This window comes from Mustelus asterias, unplaced genomic scaffold (assembly GCF_964213995.1).
Source record: "Mustelus asterias unplaced genomic scaffold, sMusAst1.hap1.1 HAP1_SCAFFOLD_47, whole genome shotgun sequence".
Lineage (NCBI taxonomy): Eukaryota > Metazoa > Chordata > Chondrichthyes > Carcharhiniformes > Triakidae > Mustelus > Mustelus asterias.
The window spans coordinates 1,829,453-1,842,602 of record NW_027590122.1 but is presented as its reverse complement, the minus strand read 5'-3'; the positions used below and the strand labels follow the sequence as shown (position 1 = coordinate 1,842,602).

The 13,150-nt window shown below is 46.9% G+C and overlaps 4 protein-coding genes across 4 annotated transcripts in view; 3 read left to right on the top strand and 1 right to left on the bottom strand.

Annotated features, from left to right (window-relative positions):
* Positions 1–3,252, bottom strand: part of LOC144483136 (uncharacterized) — a 71,677-nt gene extending 68,425 nt beyond the window's left edge. Inside the window, exons 1-3 of the mRNA XM_078201924.1 lie at positions 3,137–3,252; positions 1,363–2,225; positions 775–1,110 (exon numbers count right to left, since the gene is read on the bottom strand). Of these exons, the coding sequence (XP_078058050.1) occupies positions 775–1,110; positions 1,363–1,874 (848 nt within the window). The 5' untranslated portion in view covers positions 1,875–2,225; positions 3,137–3,252. The remainder of the gene's footprint in view (positions 1–774; positions 1,111–1,362; positions 2,226–3,136) is intronic.
* Positions 3,253–5,196: 1,944 nt separating this feature from the next.
* On the top strand, positions 5,197–6,430 carry LOC144483144 (uncharacterized). Its single transcript, XM_078201937.1, has one exon. The coding sequence runs from the start codon at positions 5,197–5,199 to the stop codon at positions 6,427–6,429; it is 1,233 nt and encodes a 410-aa protein (XP_078058063.1). The 3' UTR covers position 6,430.
* Positions 6,431–10,031: 3,601 nt separating this feature from the next.
* On the top strand, positions 10,032–12,977 carry LOC144483158 (uncharacterized). Its single transcript, XM_078201952.1, has 2 exons — positions 10,032–10,182; positions 11,903–12,977. Exon 2 carries the CDS (start codon positions 12,056–12,058, stop codon positions 12,728–12,730), a length of 675 nt encoding a protein of 224 aa, XP_078058078.1. The 5' UTR covers positions 10,032–10,182; positions 11,903–12,055; the 3' UTR covers positions 12,731–12,977.
* Positions 10,184–13,150, top strand: part of LOC144483173 (uncharacterized) — a 950,558-nt gene continuing 947,591 nt past the window's right edge. The window contains 1 exon segment of the mRNA XM_078201968.1: positions 10,184–10,274. The gene's annotated coding sequence lies outside the window, so the exon portion shown is untranslated.

Below are 13,150 nucleotides of genomic sequence, written 5' to 3'. Positions count from 1 at the left end.
TCGGTTCTATAACTACCCCCCCTCAATTTAAAGCCATGCCCCCTCGTGCTGGATTTCTCCATCAGAGGAAAAAGGCTATCACTATCCACCCTATCTAAACCTCTAATCATCTTATATGTTTCAATAAGATCCCCTCTTAGCCGCCGCCTTTCCAGCGAAAACAATCCCAAATCCCTCAGCCTCTCCTCATAGGATCTCCCCTCCATACCAGGCAACATCCTGGTAAACCTCCTCTGCACCCTCTCCAAAGCCTCCACATCCTTCCTGTAATGTGGGGACCAGAACTGCACACAGTACTCCAAGTGCGGCCGCACCAGAGTTGTGTACAGTTGCAACATAACGCTACGACTCCTAAATTCAATCCCCCTACCAATAAACGCCAAGACACCATATGCCTTCTTAACAACCTTATCTACTTGATTCCCAACTTTCAGGGATCTATGCACACATACACCTAGATCCCTCTGCTCCTCCACACTATTCAAAGTCCTCCCGTTAGCCCTATACTCAACACATCTGTTATTCCTACCAAAGTGAATTACCTCACACTTCTCCGCATTAAACTCCATCCGCCACCTCTCGGCCCAACTTTGCAACCTGTCTAAGTCTTCCTGCAAACTACGACACCCTTCCTCACTGTCTACCTGGATGTAATTGAGAGCAGAAACAATAACAGGAGAATCCAACCTCTGGAATCACTCGTGAACTCGCTGGTGTCTCAGCAGGTGGGATGAAACTCTGAATCCCTTCCCACACTGAGAGCAGGTGAATGGCCTCTCCCCAGTGTGAACTCGCTGGTGTGTCTGCAAGTTGGATGACTGAGTGAATCCCTTCCCACACTGAGAACAGTTGAATGGTCTCTCCCCAGTGTGAACTCGCTGGTGTCTCTGCAGGTGGGATGACTGAGTGAATCCCTTCCCACACTGAGAGCAGGTGAACGGCCTCTCCCCTGTGTGAACTCGCTGGTGTGTCCGCAGATCAGATGAGTTAGTGAATCCCTTCCCACACTGAGAGCAGATGAATGGTTTCTCCCCAGTGTGAACTCGCTGGTGTATTCGCAGGCTGGATAACAGAATGAATCCCTTCCCACACTGAGAGCAGGTGAACGGCCTCTCCCTTGTGTGACGTAGCTGGTGTCTCTGCAGGTCGGCTGACTGAGTGAATCTCTTCCCACACTGAGAGCAGGTGAACGGTCTCTCCCCAGTGTGAACTCGTTCGTGTGTCCGCAGGATGGATGAGTTCGTGAATCCCTTCCCACACTGAGAACAGTTGAATGGCCTCTCCCCAGTGTGAACTCGTTGGTGTCTCTGCAGGAGGGATAACAGAATGAATCCCTTCCCACACTGAGAGCAGGTGAACGGCCTCTCTCCTGTGTGAACTTGCTGGTGTTTCTGCAAGCTGGATAACTGAATGAATCCCTTCCCACACTGAGAGCAGGTGAATGGTTTCTCCCCAGTGTGAACTCGCTGGTGTATCCGCAGGCTGGATAACAGAATGAATCCTTTCCCACACTGAGAGCAGGTGAATGGCCTCTCCCCAGTGTGAACTCGTTCATGTGTCCGCAGGGTGGATAATTGAGTGAATCCCTTCCCACACTGAGAGCAGGTGAACGGCCTCTCCCCAGTGTGAACTCGCTGGTGTCTCTGCAGGTCGGATAACTGACTGAATCCCTTCTCACATTGAGAGCAGGAAAATGGCCTCTCTCCAGTGTGAACTCGCTGGTGTCTCTGCAGGAGGGATAATCGAGTGAATCCCTTCCCACATTGAGAGCAGGTGAATGGTCTCTCCCCAGTGTGGCTGCGTCGATGAGCTTCCAGCTTAGATGGGGCTCTGTATCCCTTCCCACAGTCCCCACATTTCCATGGTTTCTCCATGGTGCAGGTGTCCTTACCTCTCTCTTGACTGGACAATTAGTTGAAACTTCGCCCACACTCAGAACAAGATTACAGTCTCTCCCCGCTGTGAATGGTGTGATATTTATTCTGACTGTGTAACTGGTTAAAGCTCTTTAGTCAGTGCATTGGAACACTCTCATTCAAGTGTGGCAGAGTGTTGATGCTTTTTCACTCACACTGACATTTCAAATCTTTTCAAATCGACAGACTGGACAATCATTTCTCCTTCTGGATTCAAAGTCCGATGATATTGAGGTCCCAAGGAATATGACTCTGTCACGTCTAGACATGACGTTCGAGATTTCGGCCTGTGATTCCTCTTTCAATATCCTGTAAAACGAGTTTACAAAAGTCATCAGTGTCAGTACAGGATAGAAATTCAGAACAGACAATTTCTATGGAACATTCTTTCCTCTCTCATTCCCCAAAAGCTGTAAATCTCCATCCCACACACTCTCTCCCCATTCTCAGCAGGTCTGGCAGCATCTGTATGGAGAGAAAAGAACTGATGTTTCAGAGCTTTGACAAAGGGTCATCTGGACAAGAAACATCAGCTCTTGATTCCTATTCGCTGATTCAGGCAGGCTCCATTGTGACGTCACAATGCGGAAGTTGTCCAATGAGCTTCAGATTGAAACTTCCTCCTCTGGACAACATCTGGGAGGAAATCAATGTTTCCCCCTTTCCATTTCTTTTCTCATTCTGGGGAAATTGGGGACTTGCAGCAACTGAAGGGAATGAAGTGAATTCGGTCTGTATATTCCACACATTTTTACTCCAGTAATGTAGACATTTATTTGTCTGGCAGCCTGCATGGAAATTTTCAGCTCTCTGCATCCAGGGCAAGAAGCAGTGAGCACGGATCTGTCAATCACACATGAGGACGGCCTCAACCAGGATCTTGGGTTCATGTCACACTATCTGTAACTCACACTATCTGTAACCCCCACAAATTGCCTGGGCTTGCAAAATCTCACTAACTGTCCTGGCTGGAGACAATACACATCTCTTTAACCTGTGCTTCACCCTCTCTCCACTCACATTGTCTGTACCTTTAAGACTTGATTACCTGTAAAGACTCACATTCCAACCATTATTTTGTAAATTGAGTTTGTGTCTCTGTGCCCTGTTTGTGAATAGAACTCCCACTCACCTGATGAAGAGCAGCGCTCCAAAATCCTGTGGCTTATGCCAGCAAATTAACCTGTTGGATTTTAACCTGGTGTTGTGAGATTACTTACTGTCTGAGGCTGAACCAGGCTGTTCACAACCAGGGTGAAATAGTTCATCCCAATATGAGCTTCCAACCACGTCCACATCATCATCAAGACCACCTTCATTCAAAGTAATTAATTAATTAACAGTAATGAATCATAAAATACATTGTAGGAGGAGGCCATTCAGCCCATCGAGCCTGCACCGACAACAATCCCATCCAGGCCCTATCCACATATTTACCTGTTAATCCCCCTGATGCCAAGGGTTAATTTATCATGGCCAATCTGTCTAACCTGCACATCTTTAGACTGTGGAAGGAAACCGGAACACCCGGAGGAAACCCACCCAGACACAGGGAGAATGTAGAAACTCTGCACAGACAGCGACCCGAGGCTGGAATTGAACCCGGATCCCTGGCGCTGTTAGGCAGCTGCGCTAACCACTGTGCCACCGGGCCACATGTCAGTGCCATCGCCCGACTCCAGCCCAGTGTCAGCTCATCTGGAACCCTCACCCATTCCATTGTGACATCACACTCTCACCCATTCCATTGTGACGTCACACTCTCACCCATTCCATTGTGACATCACACTCTCACCCATTCCATTGTGACCTCACACTCCCACCCATTCCATTGTGACCTCACACTCTCACCCATTCCATTGTGACGTCAGGGCTTCACTCTCCGATCACAATCCCTGCCGGCCTCCCACATGCAGCCTCAATGGCGGCAGTCAGCCCGGGTCTAACACTACAAGCTGCCGCTCCATTTGGTACAAAGGGGGGGAACCGGGAAGTTCATTTCCGGGGTTTGGGTTTGAACAACATGTTTACAAAGTCTCTCCACCCACCCGCCACATTTATCATTCCCCGCACGCCGCCCTCTACCTCGTATTGATCTCGCTTCCAAACTAAAACCGTCCATCCGTCGCCATTACCCGCACTGCGCATGCTTCAGGCCCCGCCTCTCATTCACTCCGATTGGTTGGAGGACCAGCCGCTCCCGCTCGGTCCTCCAGTCCCGCCCCCTCTTCCTATTGGTCCGGAGCTGCCGTCAATCAGTCCCCGGGCATTGTGATGTGGAGCATGCGCAGTGTCATTGCTGTCCTTGGCGCTTGTTTGTCCCGGAGAAGCGGAGTCAGCGTTAGGCGGTGGCTGGGAGGATTTGGAAACACTTTGTGGATCCGCAAACCCTTCAGAATCATTGTCAGCTCCCTGGTTTGCAGCTGCGGGGCTTCTCCCTCCCTCCCTCCCGGGAACAGGCCCAGGTTAACGGCCCCATCCTGGCTCAGCCACTGGAGGATGGTTCACATCAGAGGATGGGGGAGGGGGACAATAAATAAGAGGTTACACTTTGGCCTCAAATCAATGAGGACTCTGATCTCTGGGAAAGAAGGAAACCCTGGGAGGTGGGCGGGGAGGATTCACAAACACCCGCTGGAGGCCCCAACACCCCCAATAAGACCCATTGGTTTTATTGTCAGTCTGCAGACAGGAGCTGGAGAACTGAACCCAGACAGAGGAGAGGGAGGGAGAAAACTGGGAGTGGAGGAAAGAAATGGTGAGATGGGTTTGGATTTCAGCGCAGGGAGGAGGGAGAGTGTGTGGGACGGAGATTTACAGATTTGGGGAACAAGAAAGGAAATAATGTTCCAGAAAGACTAGAATTGTTCAGAGTTTCTATCCTGTTCTGACAGTGATGACTTTTCTAAACTGTTTTTACAGGATATTCAAAGTGAAGGAATGGCAGACAGAAAACTCAAACCGAACATCACATCTGACAAAGTCATTCAGTTCCTTCGGAGCTGAATATGATCGGTCTTTGAATATGGAAGGAGCAATATTTGTCTGTTCTGCCTGTGGGCAAAGAAATTCAACATCAGTGTGACCAGAAAAGCAGCAGGACAAACACACACCCGAGTGAGAGTGTTCCAGTGAACCGACTGTGGAAAGAGCTTTAACCAGTTACACAGCCTGAAAAAAAATCACAGTTCACAGCAGGGTGAAACTACGTGTATGTTGTGTGTGTGGATGAGGCTTGAACTGATCATCCAACCTGGAGAAACACAAGGGCACCAGCACCATGGAGAAACCGTGGAAATGTGTGGATTGTGGGAAGGGATTCAGTTTCCCATCACAACTGGAAGTTCATCGGCGCAGTCACACTGGGGAGAGACCGTTCACCTGCTCTGTCTGTGGGAAGGGATTCACCCATTCATACAACCTTCTGACTCACCAACGGGTTCACACTGGGGAGAGGCCGTTCACCTGCCCTGTGTGTGCGAAGGGATTCACTCGCTCATCCCACATTGTGACACACCAACTTGTTCACACTGATGAGAGACTGTCTCCATGTTCTGACTGTGGGAAGAGTTTTAAATGCAAAAAAGATCTGCTGACGCACCAACGTATTCACACTGGGGAGAGACCGTTCACCTGCTGTGTGTGTGGGAAAGGATTCATTCAGTCATCCCACTTGCAGACACATCAACTTGTTCACTCTGATAACAAACTTTTTAATTGTTCCCACTGTGAGAAGAGCTTTAAAAATAAAAAAGATCTGCTGACGCACCAATATACTCACACTGGGGAGAGGCCATTCACCTGCTGTGTGTGTGGGAAGGGATTCAGCCATCCATCTGCCCTATTGAACCACCAGAGAATTCACACTGGGGAGAGGCCCTTCACCTGCTCAGACTGTGGGAAGGGATTCATTAATTCATCCAACCTTCTGATACACCAGCAACTCCACACAGGGGATCGACCGTTCACCTGCTCTGAATGTGGGAAGGGATTCACCCGTTCATACAACCTTCTGACACAGCAGCAGGTTCACAGTGAGGAGAGGCCATTCACTTGCTCTGTATGTGGGAAGGGATTCACTCGTTCATCCAACCTATTGAATCACCAGCGAGTTCACACTGGGGAGAGGCCGTTCACCTGCTCCATGTGTGGGAAGGGATTCAGTCAGTCATCCAACCTGCTGACACATCAGAGAGTTCACAGTGGGGAGAGGCCATTTACCTGCTCGGTCTGTGGGAAGGGATTTTCTCATTTCTCTTATCTTCTGAAACACCAGCGAGTTCACACTGGGGAGAGGCCGTTCACCTGTAATGTCTGTGGAAAGGGATTTGTTCAGTCATCCCACCTGCTAACACACCAGCGAGTTCACACTGGGGAGAGGCCGTTCACCTGTAATGTCTGTGGAAAGGGATTTGTTCAGTCATCCCACCTGCTAACACACCGGCGAGTTCACAAGGGACTGCAAGGTTTGGATTCTACACTTATCGATGCTGTTAATCATATCCAGGTCTGAATCATCTTCACTCTGACTTTTTTCTTCTGTTGAGGTTTGATATTCTGAATAAATGTGAAATAGACATTTGATTGAATCATTGTTGTAGATTTTTGTCTTTTCCATTTGAGTGTTTAACGTCACCAGGCTGGAGCTCAGAAAGGGCAATCTGAGGGAGGATCATACAGTAGGAACAGAACTTCATTCTTGACCCAGTCCTTCAGGGTCACGCTGAGAGGGACAAACAGCACTTTGGTCTTTTTCGTCACTTTTCACTGACAGCAAAGTCCCCGTGTGGGTGAATCCTGAGGTGTGTAAAAAAATGTGTCCCAGTCGTTCTTTTCCATGGTTCCGAGCTCCGAGACACGGAACAGAAGCTCTTTTACAACTGTGTTTAGAGTTAGGAAGAACAATGGTGAATGCTGGAAACGTGCTGTCAAAGATTGGTGTAAAACTGGGATCTATTCCTGACTGAGAGTGAAACGGCAGGTTTAGGTTTCCAGACTAAAAATGCAAAAAAGTCTAAAACATTTTAATGTGTGTGTGTGTCAGTCCTGGTTTATTGAACAGAAACTGGCTTAAAATAAATTGGTTGAAGTCTGCATCAAAGTAGCAGCTGGAGACGTTCAAAGGAGCCTGTTAACTGCTGGGACAATTAGACAACAATTTGATTCCCAGACAGAGAAGGAGCTGCAGTGTGTATCCAAAAATTCTCAGTTTTGTTGTGTGCTTCCCATCCACTATCCTTCTAAATAAACCTCACTCCTATCAGCCTTTAACCATTAGAAACAGAACAGCGAGAAGCTGAGCAGCAACAGAGCCCTGACTGACCATTTAAGAATGAGTGATGTGTTCAGCTGAAGTTTCCTGTTGGTAGTTTTTTGGGTGATCTTATTTTGATCATTCTCAGTGACCCCTGGGTGTGAACCTGCTCTCCTCTCTTTCAGACATTCACTCACTTAGCATCTCCTCTCTCTCAGAAACTCAATCGCTCAACATCTCTCACCTCTCTCACACTCACTGAACATCTCTCTTTCTCTCCAGGCATTCACTCACACTTACCTTACCTTCCACCTCTCTTACACTCTAACCTCGCTCCTCTCTCACATTCACTTCACCTCTCTCCTCTCAGAAACTGTCTTCATCACTTAATGTCTCTCTATCTTTCTTTCAAACACTCACTCATTTAACCTTCCTATTTCAGATCTGCTTAAACTTATTCATTGTTTTCTCTCTCTCATTACCTCTCTCTCAAAAAGCACAAACACACTTCATCTCTCTTCGCTGTCTGAGAAAACATCTAATTGATGGAGATTCAATCCTCTCTGTTTCTCTCTCCCACTTCCTCTGACAGGCCCTGACTCACTTTAAATCTCCTCTTTTCTAATAACCCTCTTTGGGAAAACTCATTTGTTCTCTAATTCCTCCTCATTTCTCCCAGTGATGACCCTCAGTCCATCTCCCAATTCAGTGAATGTGTTAAAAGTCCAAATAATCTCCTTTATTGTTTAAAATGGGAATGGAGATGAATATAATGCTGAGACTGGCAGCAATCTGTGTGGTTGTTCTTGATGCTGTCAGGGTGAGTTCACCCTCACAGACAGGAAGACTGTTCACGGTGATAACATCAAACTGACGCCGGCTGTTTCATTCTCAGGTATCACAACTTCCTGTTTCTCTGCTGCCGGTTCCAAACCTCACATCTCACTTCTGAGCAGAAAATGAATCCAGGAACCACAATCTGGTGAGAACATCTGTCAATGTGACCTTTATTTGTACACAGAGTCAGGGCAGAGTCACAAAGGTCACATTGTGGTGACATTTACAAATGAGCCAGTTATTTCTGTTCAGAGTTTCCATTCGCAGATATAACCAGCTGTGTCTGTGGATCAGTTACTGAGTTCCCTCTGCTCCCCATAGCTGGGAACTGATAGCCTGCTCCCTTATATTCTATATCATTCTCTCTGTATTGCTTGTTTCCTCTGATTCTCAGCTTTTATCTTTGACCACCTCATCTTTCTGCTTTTTAAATCTTTCTCAATTTTTCTCTGTCTTTCTGTCTCTCCCTTCCGCTGTATCTCTCTCAGGCTTTGTGTGTTCCTATTTAATCGAGCTGTTCAAAATCATGAAGAGTTTCTGATTGATTTTCGAAGGAAAAACAGGGAGAGAAGCAGAAAAACCCAGCAGATCCGGCGGCATCTGTTCAGAGAGAAACAGTTAACATTTTGAGTCCATATAATTCTTCAGGGCAGGAAAAACATGGGTTATCCACCTTAGATCAGGGAATGTAATGGGGAGAGGTGTTTAAAATGACAAATGATTTATGATAGTGTCAATGGAGAGAAATTATCTCCCAGGAGCACGAGGGTTTGTCGATGGAGAGAATCTATTTCCCCGGTGCAGGAGGGTCTGTAAGCAGAGGACACAGAGATTTAACTTAATTGACAACAGAACTGGAGGGGGTGATAAGGAGAATGTTTTACACAATAACTTGATATGATCTGGAATGCACAAACTGACAGGTGCTCGAAGCAGGTTTAGTAGTAACTTTCAAAGGGAATTGGATAAATACTTGCAGAAGGTAAATTGGCAGAGTTATGGTGAATGGGATTAATTGGACAGTTCACTCATCTTTGTGACATTCTGAATGTTTCTCTCCGAAGGTTTTAATATTTGATCTTTTCGGTCATAATGTGTCTCAAACAGAAGATTTAAACATTGGGTTTGATGAGCTGTCAGATCTCTTTCCTGTGTGTCTCTGTAACTTGCGAACTGGAGATAACCATGAGAAGGAACTGATTATTTTCAGTTCCTCTAACAGATTCCCCTCAGATATCAGGAATCCCTGGAGTTCCCCATGTCCTCATTATTCTCCCCTTGAGTATAACAGCTCTCAGTCAGGCCGAGTCAGTCACATGTGTCTCTGTCATGATGTTTCCACTTGTATTTTATCACTCACCTCCCAGTGACACTCACCATAACACAGACACCCTAAAATATCATTGTTCCCTTACACTTTGTCCTCCTATTATAATCAAATTTTTGTTGGGCCTCTTGTCTCCCTTAATGTCAGATTATCTGCAGTTAAAATGACCTCAGAGACACTGAAACCGACCTTTGTGATTATTATACCAGACTCCAATCAGCCCCAGGAGCTGCAGTTGTAAAATACAGCAGAATTGGAATAACAGACAGGTTATTGTCTGATAATGACAGTGGCAGAGTAACACACACTGGAATCTAAACACATTATATCAATGGACCATGACTCACTCACACTATCAAATGAAACCTAAACTTTGGTTATGGTGCACGAGATACTGACTGTATTACCATTACATTGGATCCAATGCTGTGTTCACTAACATACTGCAACGTGACTCTTATTATTTGAACAAACATTGTATTTGTTACACTCAGAGTAAGTCAGTGTTTGCTGTGTTGTCTCTGTGCTCCATCCCCACTCTGATTGTATTGGAGCCTGTGTGTGTCATTGTTACACTCAGAGTAAGTCAGTGCTTTGCTGTGTTGTCTCTGTGCTCCATCCCCACTCTGATTGTATTGGAGCCTGTGTGTGTCATTGTTACACTGAGATTCTGTCACTGTGATTATTGGACAAGCAGCAAGTCACCGTCACAATGCCCGGCTGATTGACGGCAGCGTGGACCAATGGGAAGAGGGGGCAGTGCTGGAGGACCGACCTGGAGCGGTCGGTCATCGAACCAATAGGAGCGAATGAGGGGCGGGGCCAGCTTTGACTCGAGCATGCGCAGTGTGAGTAATGGCAATGGAAAGCGGCTTTTGTTTTGGGCTCGGAAATCTGTTAGAGGTGATTGGCGGTACGGAGAGAGCAATGGATCGTCCAGGTTGGTGGAAACGCTGCGTAAGCATGTTGTGTAAGCCGCAAACCGCGGAAGAGAGCTTCCCGGACCCAGTTTGTACCGAGCAGGGCTGCAGCTCCTCATGTTCGTCCCGGGTTAACGTTCGCCATCTTTATTGGGGGCAATATACAGCAGTGCGCATGTGCGGCCGCCATGTTTGTAGAGGGCAATATTGTCTATCATTGGGAGGAGCTTGTTCCCCATTGTTCAGAATGGAGACAACTTGTCCATCAAACTGTATCAACCCTCTGAGTCCCAATGTCTTATTGATGAGACAGAACGGTGACAGAGAAGGAGAAAAGAAAGGGAAATAAAAACAGTAAATGCTGGAAAATCTCAGCAGATCTGACAGCATCTGTGGAGAGAGAATAGAACCAATGTTTTGAGACTGGATGACCCATAGACAGAGCTTGTACACGTGTAAACAGAGCATGTAAACTTTGACATCTCCATGTACCCTTGTACACCTCTATCAATCTACTTTGCTCCAAGGAGAACAACCCCAAGTTATCCAGCCTAACATTGTAACTATAATTCCTCATCCCTGGAACCATTTTGATAAATCTCCTCTGCACCCTGTCAAGGAGCCTCACATCCTCCATAATGTGTGGTGATCACTGGTTTGCACAGACCCAGGTATTCTGTGTTCCTGTCTGTGATCTCATCACATACTTACAATTGCACAGTGACATCACCCCCACTCCCCAGGGATTTCCTCAACTGGGAGATTTTTCTCTGATGCCAATGCTTCTGATATCTTTCCAGCTGCAGGCTCCAGCAGGAGATTTTAATATTAAAATCAGTTAAATTGTTTCAGAGGTGAGTGTTTGTGACCATTCACCCACAATTTAGAGTTTTAAATGATGTGCTCTGTTATCTGTGCTCTGGTTCCACATCTCTTGGGCTGGTCTGACTCCTTTACTGTGGATCTGAATCCATGTCCATTCATTGCTCTGCTTCACCTCTGCCCTCCCTGATCACCTCTCAGTCATTGTCTAACTTCCTCTGCCTCTAATAATGGCTGTATTTTAGTTATGCTGCTGGTTTAGCAGCTTTATCTTAGAATCATAGAATGCCGACAGTGCAGGAGGCCATTTGGACACGTTTCTGTGTGTGGCCAAGGCTTCAGTCAATCATCTGGTCTGTCAATTAATGGGTCATTAATCTTTGCAGTTCTCTTCCCTCGAGAGCAATGGAGGTGCATCATTAAATATAGGGTCAAGGGTTATGGGTGACAGGAAGAAAATGAAGCCAAAATCACAATCAGATTAGCCAGGATCTTATGAAATTGAACAGCAGACTTGGTGGGCTGAATGTCCTACTCCTTCTCCTGTTTCATAGGATCTTGTTGCTTGGTCGAAAACAAGAAATGGTGAGTGTCAACATGGATTAGCACCTTGAGGAGAATTGGGAGGGTGAATATTAGATACAGCAGAGTGAGAATAGAGGGAGAGTGTGTGTTGCAGGGGAGGTGGGGGGAATGGAGCAAGGGGTAGTTACTTACAGGTTTTGGGGAATGAGAGAGGAAAGAATGTTTCACAGCAACTAGAATTGTCTGTTCTGAGTTTCTGAGCTGTACTGACTGTGATGACATTTGTAAACTCCTTTTACAGGATATTAAAAGGAGAGGATTTGCCACAAGAAATCTCAAACTAAACTTCACATCAAGATCTGACAGTGTCACTCAATTCATTTGGACGCAGGGAGCCATCGCCCAGTTACCATCAGTGTGACTACAAAAGCACCGAGACACAGACAGCCATACCATGGGGAAACCGTGGAAATGTGCAGATTGTGAGAAGAGATTCACTTCCCCATCTCATCTGGAAATTCACAGGCGCAGTCACACCAGGGAGAGACCGTTCACTTGCTTCCAGTGTGGGAAGGGATTTGCTAATTCATCAAACTTGCTGACACACCAGCGAGTTCATTCTGGGGAGAGTCCCTTCACCTGCTCCATGTGTGGGAAAGGATGCAGAAATTCATCCACCCTGCTGGCACACCAGCGAGTTCATAACGGGGAGAGTCCATTCAGCTGCTCCGACTGTGGGAAGGGATTCATTAATTCATCAAGCCTCCTGAGACACCGGCGAGTTCACACTGGGGAGAAACCCTTCATCTGCTCTGCATGTGGGAAGCGATTTAGTCAGTTATCCAGCCTTCTGACACACCAGCGAGTTCACACTGGGGAGAAGCCATTCACCTGTTCGACCTGTGGGCAGGGATTCGCTCGGTCATCCCATCTGTTGAGACACCGTCGAGTTCACACCGGAGAGAGGCCATTCACCTGTTCTGTGTGTGGGACAGGATTCACTCGATCATCCCACCTGCTGAAACACCAGCGAGTTCACACTGGGGAAAAGCCGTTCATCTGTTCTGACTGTGGGAAGGGATTCACCCAGTCAACCAGCCTGCTGAGACATCAGGGAGTTCACAAATGATTACAATGGTTGGATTTGCTGTTATTGCTGCTGTTAATCACATCCGGGACTGAACCATTTTTATTCTGACTGTTGGTGAAGTGGGAGGGTCAGAGGGTTTCTTGCTGCTGGACTGGCTGGTCTCTCAATTTTCATTCCAGTGGCTGATTCCCTTTGAGCGAGGGCACATTTCCACTGAAATGATCCACAAAAGCAGATGTAGTATATTAACTTTATACTGGATAGTAAATAGTCTTTTTCTTACCGCTACAGGTATCTTGTCTTTTATCCGTCCTCGTTCTGAGGGTTGGCCGCGCTCTGAACAGTCTTTGTCCACTGATTTCTCAGCTGCTCTCACTGCCTGTCCCATCGAGAGGCCGGTCCACATTCTGATATTATCCATCCATCTCGGGCCTTCCTTGTGCACATTTTCCAGGTGAT

Excerpts from the sequence above, each read along its gene's own strand:
- LOC144483144 (XM_078201937.1), top strand. The coding sequence starts at position 5,197 with ATGGAGAAACCGTGGAAATGTGTGGATTGTGGGAAGGGATTCAGTTTC.
- LOC144483158 (XM_078201952.1), top strand. The coding sequence starts at position 12,056 with ATGGGGAAACCGTGGAAATGTGCAGATTGTGAGAAGAGATTCACTTCC.